This window comes from Rousettus aegyptiacus, unplaced genomic scaffold, assembly GCF_014176215.1.
Source record: "Rousettus aegyptiacus isolate mRouAeg1 unplaced genomic scaffold, mRouAeg1.p scaffold_m13_p_14, whole genome shotgun sequence".
Taxonomy (NCBI): Eukaryota; Metazoa; Chordata; class Mammalia; order Chiroptera; family Pteropodidae; genus Rousettus; species Rousettus aegyptiacus.
This window is the reverse complement of record NW_023416289.1, coordinates 30,451,819-30,471,467: the sequence shown is the minus strand read 5'-3', so window position 1 is coordinate 30,471,467 and position 19,649 is coordinate 30,451,819. Positions and strand designations below refer to the sequence as shown.

At 45.1% G+C, this 19,649-nt stretch overlaps 1 protein-coding gene across 2 annotated transcripts in view; it reads right to left on the bottom strand.

Moving 5' to 3' along the window:
* The window catches only part of ACSF3 (acyl-CoA synthetase family member 3), a 59,106-nt gene extending 41,485 nt beyond the window's left edge, over positions 1-17,621 (bottom strand). The window contains exons 1-3 of one of the 2 annotated variants that reach the window (XM_036231551.1): positions 17,515-17,621; positions 9,796-10,500; positions 8,269-8,424 (exon numbers count right to left, since the gene is read on the bottom strand). In XM_036231551.1, coding sequence (XP_036087444.1) covers positions 8,269-8,424; positions 9,796-10,461 — 822 coding nt within the window. In that variant the 5' untranslated portion in view covers positions 10,462-10,500; positions 17,515-17,621. Of the gene's footprint in view, positions 1-8,268; positions 8,425-9,795; positions 10,797-17,514 lie in introns of those variants that run through there. The other variant, XM_036231552.1, reaches the window with a different exon arrangement.
* Between the last annotated feature and the right edge of the window lie 2,028 nt (positions 17,622-19,649).

The following is a 19,649-nucleotide window of genomic DNA, read 5'->3' as shown; positions in this document are numbered from 1 at the left end:
GCACAGTGACTGGCCCTGAGGGGCAAGCGACAGATGGTAAACAGATAACATTTTCTCTTCTATTGAAGAAAGCCAAGTGAATTTTGTATTTTACTCCATGATAGATGCTTTTTGTTTTAATATAAAGATGCTTCAAGTTTCTCACCTGTTAAAGTGCTTGTGTGTTATCCCTAATCTTAAAGAAAAAAAAAAATCTGGTATATTATGCTCATTTTGTGGTTCTTGTCATAGCAGTGGTATGTACGCCCATGGTCAGGAAAGAGAGTGCAGAACTCATGGCACTGGGCACCCAGGACACTATATACAGACAGAGCTTGCACCTAAGTCATTTGAAACTTTGGATAAACAGAAACCAATGCTGCAGTCCAGCCCCAACCAATCTTAATTCCTAATTAGAGGGCAATAATTACTTCCTTACCACAGCTGCTAGACAGAGGAAAAGACGCCTTTCTGGGGAAAAATAATATCATTCTTTTAAAGACAATGACTGGCATCTCCTCCCCTTGGCCCTCAAATTACAAAGCATGTTAGAAAAGAGAAAAATGTGAACCATGATTAACAGGAAAAAAAGGTCAACAGAAGCAGACTCTCAGAAGATCCAGATATTGGAATTTTCAGACAAGGAATTTAAAATAATTACAATAAGTGCTAAGAAATTTAGAAGAAAGATGAACAAAATGAGGGAAAATCAAGGATTTCATCAGAGGAGTGGAACCGCAAAAAGGACCATTATAATACTAGAAAATATATTATTTGAAATTAAGATAATATATTGGATAGACATAACCGACTAGATGCAGCAGAAAAAAGATAAAAGAAGTGAAAAGTTAGTCAGTGAAAAGAATCTAAACTGAAGTATAGACAGGGAAAAACAGGAAAAAGAATAGAGTGTGAGTGGCACGTGGGCCACATGAAATAATCTAACATGCTATAAATGTAGTCCTAGAAAAGGAAAAGAAAGAAGAGCTAAATAAGTGGAGAGATAATCCATGTCCATGGACTGGAAAACTTGATACTGTTAAGATGGCAACTCTCCGCCAGCGGAGCTATGGTTTCAGTGCATTCCTCCCCACAAACCCCAGCAAGCACTGTTTTGCAGAAATTGACAAGCTGACCTTATGATTTACATGAAAAGCAAAGGACCCAGAGGAGCCAAAACTTCCTTCCCCAGAGTGAAAATGAAGAAATAACAAAGGTGAAGGATACATCTCCTATTCCCAAACCTACTCTAAAGCAACAGGATCAATGCAGTGTGGGACACAGAAATCAACAGAACAGATGAGGGTCCAGAAATAAACCAATACATTGCTGGCCAAGTGATTTTTGACAAAGGGGCCAAGTCACTTCAATGGGAGAAAGAATAATCTTTTTAACAAACTACTGAGACAACTGAAATCTACATGTAAGAAGATTAATTTTAAACCTTGACTTTACCATACACAAAAATTAACCCAAAGTAGATCAGAGACCTAAATGTATGAGCTAAAACTATAGAACTTCTAGGAAAAACAAGAGAAAATCTTCATGGTCTTTGGTTAAATAAATTTTCTTAGATATGACACTAAAGCATGATCTTGAAATTTAAAAATTTATAAAATGGATTTCATCAAAATTATATACATGTGTGTTTCAAAAGATGCCATTATAAGGAAATGAAAAGACGACAAGCCAGACCAGGAGAAAAGATTTGCAAACCATATATGTGATAAAGAAGTTGTGTCCAGAATCTATAACAAACCTTTACAACTAACAATAAGAAGACAAATAACCCAATTTAAAATAGGACAAAGATCTGAATAGACAGTTCACCAAAGAGGTTGCAAGTAAAACTGTGAAAAAATGTTCAACATCATTAATCCTTAGGGAAACGCAAAAATATCAACAACAACAACCCCTCGAGATACTTCATTTCCACTATGACTATAGCAATAATTCGTAAATCCAGTAAAAAAGTGTTGGTGAGGATGCGGAGAAACTGTACCCCTCAAACACTGCTGGCGGGAATATAAACAATACAGCACTTTAGAAAGCTGTTTGGCAGTTTTTTAAAACATTCCACATAAACCTACCACACAACCCAACAACTCTATTTCTACGCACCTACGTAAGGTAAATGAAAACACGTCTACATAAAGATCTGTATGCAAGTGTTCACAGGACCAATATTCTTAATAGACAAAAACTGGAAGTGATCCAAATGCCCATCAAATGGTAAATGGATGAACAAAATGTGGGACAGACGTACGTGGGATGCTATTCAGGAACAAAAGGAACAAACTACTGATACACATGGTACAACATGGATGAAACTCAAACGTGTCTTACAAAATGAAAGAAGCTAGACACAAAACATTACATGTTATATGATTCCATTTATATGCAAGATCCGGAAAACTAGAGACAGAAGGCAGACAGGAACTGGGTGTGGGAATAGGGACTGAGATAACAATTGCACGACTCTTTAAATTTACTAAAAATCACTGAATCATTTATAATAGGTGAATTTTATGGTACGTGAATTACATACATGACTCTGTGACACAGTAATTTTACCCCTGTTTGCTCTAAAGAAATAAAAGAGTATATGTAAAAAAAACTTACATGGCAATGTTCCCAACAGCTTTATTCATAAAGCCTAACATGTGAACAACCAAAATGTCCATCAACAGGAGAATGGATGAACAACAGTGGGCTACTTGGTGATAAAACAGAACCAACCACTGACACATATACCATGGATAAATCTCAAAAATATTATGATCAGAGAAAGAGGTGAGACACAAGAGAATACACATGCTATAGTTCCACTATATGCAAAGTTCAAGAGCAGGTAAATGAATTTAAAGCAATAAAAATCAAAAGAGGTGGCCGCCTCTAGTAGGGTGACTGGAAGGAGGCATGAGAAACTTTTGGCATGTGGGAATGTTTTATATTCCCACCAGAGAGTACATGATACAGGTGTATTCATCAAAACATACTAAACCACACACTTAAATCTGTGCATTGCACTTAATGGGCACTATACTCTAATAAAAGGAAATTAAAACATGCCCACCTGAGTGGCTAAAACTGACAAAATTGACAATACTATGTGGAGAAACTGCTGGTGGGAGTATAAAACAAGCAACTACTTTGGAGAACCCTTTGCTGTTCGACCAAAATTAAATACACTTCCAGCCCAGCTGGTATCTAGCACAGTATGCATAGATCTAAAAGAAATGTCTACAGACAGATCTGTATGAGAATGGTTATAGGAACTTTATTCATAATGTACCCAAACTAGAAACAATCCAATGTCCTTTGATAGCAGATTGGATAAACTGTGACCTTTTATAGAATACAATACAACACGGCAATATAAAAACAAAACAAAACAAAACAACAACGACAAAAAACTACAATCGATGCAATGGAAGAATAAAGCTTAAAATAGCATGATAAACTAAAAAACACAAAAGAACACATAATGTTGAATCCACTTACACAAAGAACACATAAAACTAACCTATAGTGACATAAACCAGACTGGTGCTACCTCTGAGTGTGTGGGGATGCAGGGTACTGACAAGAAAGCGTATGAGAGAACATTTTGGGGGTAAATGTTCTCTATCTTTACTGATGATAACCATTACACATATATTCATAGATATAAATGCATCAGCTGCATACTTAATTTACATGCATTGACTGTATGTAAGTCATACCTGCATGTAAAATAAAAAAATCCATGACAACATTCCATATTTTACAAACCACAACAAATTAACAGCTCTAGGTAGTAAGCACCAGTGAGTGCTGACGTCACAGAGTGAGAGACAACCAGGTACATGTGCCCCTGCTGGAGGAACATGGACGGCATCTCTGCAGTCTCCTTCCCACCAAAACAAAACAAAAACCCTGAATCTTATCATGCCCTGAGATCTAATTACCAACTTCCAGCAAATACAGAGTATAGGGACACACATTAAATAACACCGCAAGCATGCAATCCACGAAAACAGACTGTGGGAAAGACTACAGGACATACGGCCTAATTTCTTAAACAAAAAATGCAAGGAAAAGACCAAGAGGATCTGTACATAAAGCAACACAAGCAACATATCAACTAAGCTCAAGGCGGGGACATTACTCAGATCTAATTCAAACAAACTTAAGAAAAGAGGGGACGCTGACAGTGATGGCACTGACAGTAATATGCAATATTAAGGGATTCTTGCTCATTAGCTCATTGTGATGACTGTGTTGTTGCTAACTTTAAGAAAAAGCATCCCTACCTCTTAGAGATGCTGAAATGATATGATATCTGGGATTCATGTGAAAATAATCCTGAGGTAGGGGATGTTTCTAGATGAAACAAGAATGGCTCTGAATTCATAATCACCAAAGCTGGGCGGTGGCTCATGGGTATTCATTTCTCTTACAGATGTCTGAAACATTACATAATTTAAAAAGTTTTAAGACTACAATGAAAAGAGGAGCTAGATTTGGGTTATCCCTCTAAGGGCCCTTAAAATTCACATTCTATAATTCTTTACAGGCAAAGAAGTGACCTAATACTATTTATGAGAAATATATTATATATTAACAACTCATGTTAAACCAACCCATATTTGGAATGACTGAGAGAGTTCATTTTTATTAACACCATTTCAATTTCCCTGTTGCTAGAAAATCAAGGTGTGCAGAAATGAGAAGTAGAGATAAAAAATGCAGACATAGGGTTCCCTGTCCCACAATTACACTTCTTCCTATGCTGAGTAGAGAGGAAATAAACCTAATGGCTCAGAATTACGGCACACTAAGCAGCAGGCCATCAGAGAGAACGAAGTGCTAGAAATCCAGGCGTGCGTGAATCCATGGGGACAAATCCACTGACAGGCCACCTCACTGCCCCAGGAGGGGCTATGACCTTGACCAAGCCTGTCAGCTTCTCTCTGTCTTCTCACAACACAATATTAATTTGGACTAAATCCCTCGGGTCCTTTCCAAGCTCTAAAATGCAAATTTGCTGGATACTGTGTGGCCTCCTATTTCCCATTGGCTTGTGAAGAAATATGGGTCGGTGCTACCCCGTCACCAGGGAAGGTGTGGGTCCTAGGAGGAGCATGGCTGAGTAGATATACTGGATAACACTCAGGCTTCCTGGGAGCATCAATATCCTAATATGGCTGAGGAGGCATAGCCCTGACCCCGCCCCCACCCCGATCTCCTCACTCAGTGAAGCATTTACAGGTGAGTGGCTTTAGTTTGGCTGACCTGTGTGCAGACCCCACCACTACCCAGTCCTGACAATAGCCTCACCTTAGCCTGGCCTTTATTTCACTCACAAAGGACTTGCTTGCCTGTTACCATGAGCACTTGGAAAAGAGGACACAAAACGGTAGAAATTTAAACTGTATATGACCCAGGTGTGCCCTGGCACAACAGGAGGGAGGACAGGCCATGTGAGCCATCTATCCACACTGGGGACCTGTGGTCCCAGCCAGGCCCCCTCCACTGGCTGAACAAGTGGTCCCCACCTAGGCTTCCCACAGGAGGCTGAAGGAAGGATGGAGCACACAGTCAGCCAAATGAAGGATGTTAACTGGTCCTACGGTAATCTACACAGATATGTGACCCCAGCACAGAGAGACATTTGCCCGAGAACTGCCCTCAGCTGGGGAGGCCGCGTCACTCTTGGATTCACCCACATCAGCAAAGTGGGCAGCTGCTGTCTTGAAGCATATATTTAAAACAGCAGCATTCCTCCTCTAGGTTGTTCTAACACTTCCATACCTTAGAAATCATAGCTCTGTGGGATCCCGCCTAGGCCCTGCACTTCACTAGTGAAAACTCTTCTACCTGCTCTGATATGAGCTATCAGAGCAAGACCAGACAGCAGTTCCCAAATTAGGCTGCGGGTAGCGGGGTTCCCAGCAAGTCAACAGAAAAGTGAGCACCAGCCTCACAGTCCTGCCCTGATTTATGTGCCCTGCTGCTGGATACTGAGGAAGTTGGCTAGAGCAAAGTCATCTGAGACAAGAAATCGATTGCAACTCTGGACAGCTCATCAACAGCCAGACTTCGTTCTGCAGAGGTGACGTTGGGCAGTTTGCCCATCCATCTTCCCTCCCATCCTCCAAGTCACTGTCACCTCATCGGTCAGCCTTGCAGGATGTGACAGCCTGTCACCCCACTGTTAGCATGCATTTTGTTCAGCAGGATGACTTGAAGACCCCAGGATATAAGGCCATTTAAAAACCACTGGAGGTTTCTAGTCACCTCACACCACTGCTTTACACAAATTTCTTAAATATAAGCTTTAAAACTCCTCCAATATTTAATAATACTGAAAGCAGGATTTTACTAATATAAAATTCTAAATTTACAAAATTCTAATCTTTTATCAACCACCACATCAAATTTGTTTCAGTATTCATCTCTGTTGCAGTTTTGAGAAATCCTAAGTGCCAAGAACCTCGAAGGTTGAGATTGGACCCTCCTTGTGAGCTGTGCTGGTGGCTCCTTGTCCCCAGCACCTCGACAGGAGAAAGGAGCATCCTAATGACAGTTCAGAGCTGTGCAGGCTTGATGGTTAAGGCACCCATTCGCTTCCAGGACCCTAGGCGAGGCCACCATGGTGAGGCAGGAGAATGCCCAGGAGGTCAAAGAATTTATACACATAACCTGGAGCTCTGGAAGCAGGTAGGAAATATCTGTAGGATTTTCCCCTGTTGAATCCTTAGTTGTCCAAAATCTGCTCTCATTTTCAAATATAAGCTACACAGGTACATATCCAACAAAGTCAATTCCATCAAGCTTTAAACCACCAAGACTTCTTCAGAGGATGGGACACCGAGGATGGCAGGTAAGGCCTCCCATATGCCAAGGACGAGGGTCTCTGCCATTTTGCCATGTGAAATCTCCCACAGCCAAGGACACTGATGAGCCCACCCACACAACATGCAATCCAGGGCCATGGGCCATGAGCCCAAGAGGTTGGATCCTGCTGTTCTGGTCTTTACAAACACACACAAACCCAGAGCTTTGAAGGGAAGGTTATCTCTTTAAGGGACTTTGATAATGGATTTTAAATATACGACTGTGTTGTACTGTATCTAGTTAAGCTCTATCTGATTTCAGAGGAGCTGTTATAGTAAAATTTTATTAAACAAATAACCGCTCCCCTAAGTGATTTATGGGACTTTGCCCCCATATGTTGCACAAATCCAGAGGGTTGCGATGATGTTTAAATAAAGTAAGACTGTCTATAGAGAGGGTGTTGAACCTGCCACCTGCCGGCATGTCCTTATGGTCCACGTAGCCAGTGGCTCTGCCTGCTGTCCTGAGAGGCATCTTTAAGCTATAGATTGTTCATCTAAAACAACTAAGGGAATTGCCGCTCCAAACAAAACACAAAAAGATGAAGGCAGAGCTTAGGAGCTAAAGGAGGAGGGAAGGCCCACAGCCCTGCCTGCTGGCCCCACTCCTGGAGCTGCATCAGGCTCTCAGGATAGGGTCTGAAAGGCTCCAGGGAAGAGCTGTGTCAAGGTCTCAAGTGTCAAGTGGCAGGATCAGACCCCGGGTCCTTTTACCTCCAAAGCAGCATCCTTCATTGCTGTACTCTGCTCAGCAGTAATGGCTCTGCTCCCACCTCCCTCTCCACATGGCCACAGCCACAAGTCCCCTCCCTGAGACCTAACAGCATGCTGGGAAGGAACGTGCTGAAAAGGGGGGCTAACAGGGAAACTCACAACGATTCCCCGGCTGGACCATCTACTCCAAAACAGTTCAAAGCCAGTATGCTCAGCTAAAGAATGGTCCCCAAATGTCCACATCCTGATTCCCACAGATGTGGTACCTCACATGGCAAATGGAACTTTGCAAATGCCCTGGATACTCAGGTGGGCCCAGTGTGATCACAGGGTCCTTAAGAGAGGGAGGCAGAGGAGATGTGACCACAGAAGCAGAGACTGAAGTGACGTAGCCATAAGGCAAGGACTGCAGCTGCTCTAGAAACTAAAAAAGGCAGTAACAGATTCTACCCTGGACCTTCCAGACAGAATCAGCCCTGCTGACCCCTTGGTTTTAGCTCCCTAAGACTCATTTTGGACTTCTGACTTCCGGACTGTGAGAGAATAAACTCGGGCTGTTTTAAGCCCCCAGTTTGGGATTTTTTGTTATGGTGGCAACAGGAAACTTGCACAGCTGGCAAAGTCTACACACAGAGAAAGATGCCTAGTCCACAGGTGCCCTATGTGCCATGCCAAGGACCTGTCCCCAACTTACCAGCTGGGCACTGAACTCCGGCAGCATCACACAGGTGGCTCCCACCCACAGTGGACAGAGCAGCTTGTTGACTATGCCATGGATGTGATGTAGTGGGAGGACATGGAGGATCACGTCATCTTTAGTCCATGCCCACTTTTGGACCAGCCCCGTCACCTGTAGGACAACAGCACAGCCTCAGACAGGAGGGAAGCCACCACGCAGATGGAGGAGGTTAGACGGGGCCTCCCCAGCTGAGCGGAGGAGGAGGGGGAAGAGAAGGAGGAAGCCTCATTCTTTGTTGCTCCATCCTTAACAGCATCTACAGAAGATGGTAATGTAATGATGAGGCTCTGAGGGTCTGTGTTTTTCCTGCTTACTCCCAAGTTGGAGAACGGGGCCACACAGACAAGAGCTTTAGCCAGCTCGAAAGGGTTTTTGATTTGGGATCTCATGGCCTCTGCAAACTCTTAGTGACTTCCCCTCAGGTAGTCAGATATGCGATTTTGGCTCTGACAGGCCCTGGGATTTGGGACCTCACTAGAAGCCTGTGTTGAAGCCAGCCACCCAGCCCACTCTGCCCGTCAGAGATCCCTGCCGCTTCCGGCACCATCCTCACTCCAGCTCAGCTGTGAAGAAACCCAGAGCGGAGTGTCCAGGCATATCCTCAGCTTTGACTGAGAAGCAGTGTGAGATGCCCATTTGAATCTTCTGAAGTCACCACTGAGCACATCGTCCTACATGCCTCAGTGACCACTATGTCAAACACATGTGAGATACTCACTCTCCTCAGAAATACAAGTCAAGAGACGGTCTCTCCAGATGAAAAGTGTGTCTCCTCTAGGAGGCAGAGGTACCATATCAATAGCGCTTCCTCGTAGTCAGCTAGGACTGTTTACCATTGATTTACAGGACTGAGTTAGCCTAAGACTCGATAGCATTGACCTCCTTCTTGTGGTTTGTGTTTCTGTTTTATTTTATTGTTTCTACTGTACGAGTCTTTACTGTATACTGAACAGTTTTTTAAAGGAAGAAGGGTGTAAATTACAGATAAACAACGTGGCTGAGGAGTTTTGCAAAGATGGTTACTAAGCCTACAGAACACAAAACCAACACCCAAGACATGGGCACATGTGAGTTCCTCCTTTCAAGTTTCCCAAATAAACCATTTCAGGTGATAATCACACATCCTCATATTTGCTTTAAGGCTGGTCTTTGAAGACCACCTCAACATCATGTCTAGTGACCCAATCTGTCCTGCACATGCCATACAGCCCAGAGGGAGGCCCTCGATGGGCCTGTAAAGCCTAAACTTGAATGCTTCACCCTGTTGGCCCTTTCCCAGGAGCTGTCGTACATGGTTTAGTGGGACTCCTGGTCACACGGCACTGTGACTGCATGATTCAGGTGGGGTTGGTAGGATGGTGACAGCTGTGAATGGTCCTACAGAAAAGTAAATGAACGCCACCCCACCCCCAGAGGCCATAACTTGTCTGACAGAGACACAGCAGACCTCTCCCGACAGCGGTGGCCAGAGCAAACACTCACCATAGCCCTGATGTTGTGATGGGTGCTCAGGACGCCCTTAGGCCTTCCTGTGGTCCCACTGGTGTAGATGATCATGGCGCCCCGATCTCTCCAGTCCCGCTCCGGCAACTCCCCCTCTCCAGGCTCCTCAGCTGCCCCATTGTATATTGCAGGTGAGAGAGGCAAGAGCGGGATCTCCAGTTTCTTGACCACCGGATTCAGGAGCTCCACATACTCCTGGCCGGCAAGGACCATGGAGCTTCGGGAGTCCTGGATGAAGTACTGCAGATCAGCCTGGGGGTGCTTCCTATAGAGAGGGACAGCGATGCCTCCGCTCATCCACGAGGCCCACTGTGCAACCACATAGGAGACGTCATTGGAGCACATAAAAGAGATCCTCTCCTCTTGGAGGTCCCGGCCGGCATGCTCTCGGAGCCTGCATATCTCCCGGGACAGGCGGAGGCTGTGGTAGTAAAGGTCTTTATACGTGTGGCTGCCATGTTGGTCAATGAGGGCAACTCTGTCCTTAAAGGCCAGAGCACGGGTAAACACCGGGGCACTCTTGTCAGAGCAGGTTGCTGGGGCCATGTGCAGGGGGCAGCTTCCTCCATATCTCAAGGGAGCCAGCCGGAGGGAGATCACTGCATGGACCAGGCGCCGGAAGTACATTGCCCCGTAAAGTGTCATCACACTGACAAGCACCGACTTGGTCTCTTTGGGGTGGGACTGGAAGAGGAAGAGAGGGCACCACATGTTACTGCGCCTGATCATGTCCTAATACATCCAAAGAAGATGTAAAACCTCCAACCAGACAAGTTGACCTTTCTCCATCATAACATACATCCTGAAAGGAAATGCTGACTCTCACAACGTACTACCTTTGGAATTTAAATGTCCAACATTTCAGCTTTTTATTTAATCTCACTAGTTTAAGGATTTCAAAAACATAACAGAGTCCAAAACAATGAACTAAGTAAAACCGAGAAGCACACAGAATTCAATGAACTTGTGGGGAAGGGGGAAACCCTCCTTCCCTCCTCTGGTTCTTTTGGCTGGCCGACAAATCAAATCAACAAGAGACAATCAAATTTAATTTCATGCTCACAGGAGCCCCACATATATAAGAGAATCAGAGACCCTGCACATGAGAGGTTCATAGATAGAAATGGAAAATAGGTACATGTGATATCTGAGCTAGGGATGAGGTAAGATACCTTGGGGCCTCTGAGGGGAGGAAGGTCACAGCAGGATGATTAAGAGTAGATGGTCAGTAATTAGAAGTTCGCCCTGCCATACAGATAGGTCAAAAAAGATTATCTCTGATAATCGCTATTGTGGGCAAAGCTCCTACTTCAAATTCCCCTAGATAGTTAAACATGAGGGGACTAGAAATTTCTCTGGAGCTCACAGGGTCTTGGTTGCCTTTAGTTCAAAATAATCCGCATACCACTGAGACATATCCCAGGTGGCTTATTCCAAACCCCCACACACTTAAGGTATATTCTGAATAATGGTTTCAAAAATCCGAACATGGAAAAAGACTAGCTCAGAGGGGTAAATACTAACAGCCACTAAGCAAATGTTTTCTCTCCATTAGTAGGCAAAGGCTTGAAAGTCCAGGGAGCCCACACAGACTCAGGACTCACTTCTGCTCTCAAATGCTTCCTAAATGGTGGATATTTGAGAACTTAGTGACATACAAGGTCTTAAAGAAAGCAAGCTTACTGGTCTAAAGTGTCAGTCTGTTTTTTTAAAGTCAAAACATAATTCTTCCCTCTTTTCCCCAAAACATAACTATTAAATAATGACCAAAATGGTGAGCAAGAAGTGAGAGCTTGCTGGGAGAGACTGTGACCAGCTGACTTTCAATTAGAGTTCTTCAGAGTCAGGGAGAAAAGAGACCTGGGAATGGGGCCAGGTAGCCACCAGTGGTCCATCAATCCAAAGTGCCTGTCTTCAAGAGCTGGTGTGACTCTAGGGCCATATCCCGCCCTAAGACACTGCCCCATGGGGACAGTTCTGTGAGTGGATGCACACTTTCCAAATTGCTTCTATATTGACGGCAGCTTATAATTGAAGTTTAGCTCAGTTCAAACGTCAGGCGCCCACCCACTACCCTAGACTCCTTATTATTAGCATAATTGAAAACGGGTCCTTCCCAGCACCAGTGTGGCCTATTAAGGTCAATAACTATTTGCTCTGGTTTGAAATCCCCAATTTCACAGCTCTTTCAGGAATCACTCCTCCTCACTGTAGCCTCTGAAGCTAAAATGGGTCTCTGTGCCTCCCTCCCTGAGCAGCTCCTGGCCTCTGCCCTGCTCTCAGCTTCAGCTATGGCTCTGGGTCAGAGCAGGGTCTGTAACTGGGAGCTGAAAAGTGGACTCAGAAAGATTTTTAATAAGCGTTATTTTGACGGTAATAATACACTTAACATATTATGCTGTTTTTATCTTGTAATTTCACCTTTAGCCACCCCATTCAGTAAATAAGGCAGCAGCTTTTAATATATTTTACACACACAAAAACTCAAAGTTGCTCAGCTCCTAAACCAGAGTCAGAAGCCCAGCTAGAGCCTTTCCACCCCCAGTCATCTCTTCCCACCATAATCACCCACCCCAGAAGCCCATAGCTACTTTAGCCCTAATGAAATGCCTTGATGGCAATTTTGCAGTGGATGGAATGCAACTCTAGCTGTTCCCACAGTGGGGGTGGGGAGGTAGAAGTCACAGAGACCCCAAGAAGTCACTTCTGAATGCCAGGGGCTGACAGGATGCCTGCCAATGGGCCATTTTAGAATAAAAGCTGTAAATCTCGACCCCTCACTTCCAATGGCCCGAAAAAACAGGGAAGGTCAAGAATCACCTAGCAGGTGGCCCTGCTCAGCAGGAGGTGACCCAGGATGCCCCTAGGCTGGCGCTGCCTCCCTGGGAGTTCTCTCTGTGTCTTTTACACCCTGCCTACATCCTGCTGCTCTGAGGGATCTCTTTCCCTCATGTTCAGCATTTCTCCTGGATAAATCCTCACTTTTCTCTCTCTTTCATTAACTTGCTATAGTGGGAAAACCAATGTGTTGTTTGTTATATATACTAAACAGTTTTGTTCTCTGTTCTTAATTTAAAAAACAGATTACACACAACACTTTATAATTACCTAACAAAACAAATAAACTCCACAACAAAAACGGCCAGAGCCAAATTATGCTTTGTACTGGGATCCTCAAGTGTAGACTGGGCTGTGCCTGTTGGCCTCCCAGGTTGGCTTCTGCAGCCAAGGGCTCCTGGTAGACAGTTAGTCTCTCAGTCTGGCCAGGAGGGGAACAGCTCCAGCTACCAGTCTAGGTGGGAGGAAACTGAGACCACAGGGACACCCCTCACTGTCCCCAGGGGCTTCTCTGGGGGATCCCTCTCACCTCTGGCAGGTTGTTCCCAGGTCTTGTGCAAATATTCCTTAAGGCTACATGGCCTTTACCAAAGTTCAGGTCCAAATACACTTGCCCATACTGTTTCCAGATGAAAGAGGCTATCTATCAAAAGTCAGTGAATGTCCTAGGACTACTCCATGATCTCTCCGTGCTCTGCCCTCTGCACATGGTTCAGAAGTGGGTTCACAGCTGGTTTTACAACCTGGATTTCTGTTACTGTAAAGAAATCTGACATACTCTAAGAAAGCAGCTGGGCTCAACCAGAGAAAACAAGAAACGTGATAAACATGTGCAACAGGCCAGTTTCAGAAAGTAAGCCAGAGAAAAGCAAACCAGGGCAGCTTTAACATGTTTCCTTTTCTTTTAGCAAATTCTTCTCTATTTGCTTTGGAGGTGTTGGGGTGGGGACAGAGGGACTAAACAAAGACAATCTTCAAATAGAAAACCTGCTATATGGTATTTTTGGGTTATGGCTGAGGCCAGTTTCTTGCCAGTGAGAGAGCACTCGGAGAGATGTCCCAGGGGTGCTAGCTGAAAATGACATTTTCTAGGGTGCTATGAAGCAACTGGGTACAGCTTACACAGACACAGTAAGACAGATGGATACCTCAATGAGCTAGGAAGCAACTGCTTCTTCTACCCCTCTCCCCAGGATGCATCAGAGAGGTGTTAGATGTAATGCCATAACTGTGGTCACCAAAATCAACATGACTCTCTTTTCTTCAAGGCCTCCCCTTTGGGAGTCTTAGAGAATAGGAACCTTTCATCTCTGCCTGGTTCCCCCAGGGCCCCCAGTAGCTGCACCATGCTTGGGGAGGGGGCAGTCAGCTTGAGATGGAAAACTGGAAAACAGGGCTGAAGCACCCTCCCTCCCTAGCCAGACAGGAGGGTGGCCGAAAATCTACTGTGTGCTGGGGATGGCTGTAGTGAGTAGACAGTCATAGCAACAACTCAAAGGAAACAGGCCACCAAATAACAGGTGAAACAGTGATCTAAACTCAGGCCTGGCTGGTCCCTTGTGTCTGCCATACTGTAAGTGGGGAGAAGAGTCTGTGATGGGGAACTGCCCTGAGAGAGGACATCACACATGAACTCAACAGCGCCTCACAGGCTGCCTATAGGGCTGCCTCAGTCCAGGTGTGGTCCAGGGCATCCATTCAGCATCAGAAATGGTATTTCGCAATTGCTTCAAAATAAGATACGAAAATAGGAAATGTGGGCCATTTGTTCCATGACTATATTTTAAAATGTATCCTAAGGAAATAATCAGAGACGAACATGAACATGCACATATGGGGTATTCAGTGCAGTGTTATTTATAATATTGAAAAACTGAAACTAAACGAAGTGGTCCAGAAGAGGTCTGAGGAAATCAGGGCACACATAGTGAAGTGTTGGGGCCATAGCCAGACAGTGGGTGGCATGAGCTGACTAGAAGAGGGAAAAAGGATAGTCAGTTAAAAAGACGACGAGGTAAACACCCAGATGTTCACAAAGTTACAAGATGGCAGGTGACTTTCGTTTTACTCACAGTGCTTCTCAATTTTCTCCAACTTTTTCTGCAATGAGCACGTATGACTTTCATAATCAGATTTTAATGTCATTTATTTTTAAAAATGGAGAGCTTCAACTTAAACATTAATATTTTCTTTTATACATAAAGAAACAAAAATACCAAAACAAGGTGCTCTGGATGATAGATCCACATACAGGGTGTTTGTAACTGTTTAGAGCTCTTTAATTTCTCAAAATGATAGACGCCAACAAAAATAAGATAATAGCATTCTTCTTTTAAAGCATAAAAGGTCTATGCAAAAAACAAAAAAGTAAGTTCTGACAAAAGCGTTTCAAATGCATGCTGCACTAACATCAAGCTCCAAACAGGCCACGCATCTGCAGTAGCAGAGACCTGGGTACCACCCCCCACCCCTGCCACCGCATCTCTTACCACCAAGTCTCTGAGTGCCTGGGAGGTGGCAATACCTAGTCAGGCTTTGCATGGGGATGGGCATGAGCTAGACAGACACAGTCCCAGCCTCTTGAGCAGAGCACTTCTACAGACAGGTCTTCTTGGATGGACCAGTATAACTAGAGCTCAGAGTGAGAAGAAGCCAGCCAAGCAAACGTGCAGGAAAGGAGACGGGTGGTGATTGTAACTGTGCTCATACCAGGTGTTTGTGGAGCAGATGCTCAGAAGTGGCCCAGCATGATGTTCATTGCAGAGCTTCAGAAGAAAAATCACTTTTAATTTGGGTAAATATTGCCAGAGTTGCCTCCAGAGAGGCTGCAGTAATTTGTTCTCCCACCAAACACGTGGGAGCATGGGGACACCATCCCTTCAAAACAGGTTTTATGTCCCTCAGGTATGTGGCCCTGAAACCATCCCATCATAAATTCTTTCACTACAGAGCTAAACTCTTCAAGGTCATGGGGATCAGGGTTCTGCTTTGAACACAATAAAAATCTGTTCAGGGCAAATGACTGTCCTGAACTCTTCTAGGTCCAGAAAGACCAACAGCTAACCCTCAGAAAGACAGCCTCCACTTTTCAACCACAGGACTTCCTATGGTCATGAGGCTCCCCATCACTCCCAGTGGCACAGCTGCCACCAAGTAAATGCAATTCAGCCATGGTTTTCTCTTTTTCAGTTAACTAACTTCATAAAATTGCTCTCAGCACCTAACCAACCCGAGATAACCAATGTCACCATGCATCGCTGTGAAAGCACAGAAACCTGCATTCTGCTGAGCAAGGATGGCCTTCTTCCGGAGGTCATATTGCTCTCAGATTCCTCTGGGAGGCAGAAGCCCAGCCAGAGACCTGGCAGAAACTACTTGGTGTTCTAACCATCCAGATTCTTACTATCCCAGGCTCACAGTTAGACCACCAAGGCACACAGACCTCTCGAAATCATCAGCCAATGCCAGGAAGTTTGTATCTTTTGGTTAAGAGCTCAGATTTTAGAATCAACAGATTCAGACTGGAACATCCTCCTTTATTCTTAGTATTCTTCATCTGTCTAAGCCTTCATTCTCCATCTATAGATATAGTATGAAAAAGACCTGCACACAGAGTTCTGTGAGAATGACCTGGCACACGCAGATGGGGAAACAAATGTAGGTACCATCCTTAGCAAGGGACTCGCCATGGAGACGCATGACAAAAATTACTTGATAAGAATGATACTTGCATTCAAATGAAGGTGGCTGGTTTCAAAATGAATAAAATGGCACCTGACTGATTACCATTACCCTAACCACACCCCCCCACCCTGAATTTAAAGCTGACTCTAGCACTTCCTGTTGTCTGCTGCCTGATGAAGGTATGAGGTGGGAAAAATGGACTGCACTTTTCCTGCAGTAGAGGACATTAGTTTCAACAGATGCCTGCGGTTTGGCGGGGTGGGGGCGGGGTATGGGGTTGTTCTCAAAGTTATATTTTTAAGTAACAGACATTCTCACTGCATTCATGAGTACTACATTCAAATCAAAAACCAAAAGGGAAAAACACACCTAAGGCCCTATCTATATTAGGAAGTAAAACACTATTTGAAAAATGACATCTAGAAGGACGAAGCTTACTATCCCAGGCTCGCAGTTCAATCCACGAATTCAGTCTACCCTGAAAAGGGGTTCTGGGACATGGAGTGACAGTAAGAAAGCCTCCTGGGCTGGGAATCAACAACTCCCCAAACACGTAATTTCTGTTCCCACCTTTAAGTTCTCATCCTTTCCCTTTCTGGCAAACTCCTAATCATCCTTCAAAGCCCTGCTCAACATCACCTCTCTAAAGCCTCCCCTCTCTTTGGAAAGTTGCCTGCTCACAAGGCCTTCAAAACATTGGGCATTTACATATTGACACGTGTGTTTGGACATGAATATGCCCAGAGGAGCTAAGCTGGCTTTAAAGCTGCAGCCTACGCACCTAACACAGAGCACAGAGCAGAGCAAACAAACAATAAAATGGGCGGGGGTGCAGGTACTTCAAGGATGATTCCTGCAGGCCTACTGAGAACGGAAATGGATTTTAGAAGTAACAGATCAAGTTTTTCTCTAACGATGGCTGAACATGAACTCGACGAATTTCAACATCCTTTCGGGAACGCTGCGTGAGGAGGGACCCTCCCCCGCTCCGAGGGCAAAGGTTCCTCCATGTGACACGGGCGCCTGCGGCCAGGTAGAGGTCACAGAAGGAAGAGGGCGGGGCCGGGACCCGGAGCCAGTAGCCCCAGTAGCCGCCAGCTAGGCCGGACATCTCTGGGGTTGGGGGAGCGAGGGGAGGTGCCGGGGCGGGGGCGGCGGGGGGACGGCTGGCTCTACCTCGCGCGTCGCTTGCTCCCACTCCTCTGCCACCACCTCCTCCTTCGCCGCCTCCTACTCCTCCCGACAGGTCGGAACCGGAACCATGGCTGTGGGCACACCCCGCGTCCGACGCCCAAGCGCGCTCCCCGTCGTGGCACCGCAGCGGCGGGTTCCGGGCGCGAACGTTCCCCCCGGTTCTCCAGCGTGCGGCCTCTGAGCGCCCAGAACGAGGCCGGCAGAACGAAGGGTATTTGTTTTTCATCTCACTTAATTTAGTATCCTGACTGAACAGTGAAGCTGTCGACGAAAGCGTCGCAAAATCAGAATTTTCAGCGGGCTAGCTACAACGCATCTTGACCCCCAGTCCTCCCTGGGATTGGGGGAGCCTGAGGGTCAACCCGCCCCTTGTGCATCTAAGCGGTCTTGCAACTGGGTTAATGATGCTCAACAAATGTTTTAACTTTCTGTACGACAAAATAAAATGTTTACAGCCAGACACAAGAGTCCATTCAGTTGACTGAAATTTGTAATTTTTTTCTAAAATAAAAAATAAAAACATGCAAGCTGTGCCAACAATAAGCACAAGTTATCTGTAGAACCATGTACTGCACAGTTTGTAGCACATATTTTCTCTGTGCCCCTCTTCTTTCCTGGTGATGATAGTTGAGGAGGCAGCTGACCTGTCCTTGTAGAACCCAGTAGATCCCTGGGGAGCCTGAGGATGTCTTTCCTGGGAGAAAGAAGCTGAATCTCAGAGAAGCTTGTGACATTGAGCATAGGCCCAAACCTGAACTGGTGGGGCTTTGGCTGCCACCCTGATAGATGTCACACAGAAGAGATGAGTCTGATTCTCTGTTATGAATCAACAGGATGCTCTGAGAAAGAATATTCCAGCCATACAAAGGAGCTCTTGGAAATTAAGAATGAGATAGCCTAAATGAAGAAAGGCTGAAAAATCTCCCAGAAATAACAAAAAGACAGAGATGGAAAACAGGAGGGGAAAGAAAAGCTATGGGCTTGTTCAGGAGGTCCAATATGAAAGATAAAGTAGTTTCAGGAAAGGAGAGCAGAGAAGACAGGGGAGAAAATTGTCAAAGAAATTCAAGAAAATTAGCAGAACTAAGGGGCATGAGCTTCTGGGCTAAGAGGCAGAGTGCCTGGTACAGTGAATGAAAGTGGGCCCGCAGCAAATGAGCAAATGACGTCAGGATATTTCAGAACACTGGGGTATGGAAGATCCTAAACTGCACACCCAATATCTCACTTGGACATCCAAGAGAATCCAACAACTGACAGAGCCCCACCTGAACTCAGGATCTTCCCTGTTATGGACTGAATGTTTGTGTCCCACTAAATTGGCATTATGAAACCTAACTCCCAAGGCGTTGGTATTAGGAGGTGGGGCTTCATGAGGAGGTGGAGCTTTGGGAGGGGCTTAGGTCATTGGGGCAGAGACACTATAAATGGGATTAATGCCCTTGTAAAAGAGACCCCAGAAAGCTCCCCTGTCCCCTCTGCCATGTGAAGAGGACGCAAGGAAAATATGGCTATCTATGAAGAAGCAGTTCTCACCAGATGCTGAATCTGTCTGTTCCTTGATTTTGGACTTCCAGCCTCCAGAATTATGAGAAAAAAAAAGTCTTGTTTATAAGCCACTCAGTCTGTGCTGTTTGTTACACCAGGCCAAACGGACTGAGACAGTTCTTAAGCAGTTGCTCACAGTCTTCTCATCTCATCCATCATTTCTGCTGCTTAGTCATACAGAGGACTTTCCTCCTTGCTTCACAACTAGTCCTGTTCGCCTTTCCTTCAGAATCTGTCAGAAACCATCCGCTTCCCACCATCTCCACTGCAACTACCCTAGGAGACCCTGGGAAACTCTCGTTTCACAGCTGAATTACTAAAATAGACTCCTCCTGGTCTCCCCACTTGCACCTCCTTCCTCAGTCTGTTCCTAGCACAGCAGCCAGAGTGGCCCAGTCAGATCCTAGTTTCCTCTCCGGCCCATCTCCTATGACTCCTGGGGGACCCCCATCTGACAGATGGGAATGATTATCCTCAGGAAGAAAACACTGATGGGATATCCAATGTGTATGCTTTATTGAGAGAAGATTTGAACAATTAAGGGAGAGTTTGGGCAACAAGAGAGATAA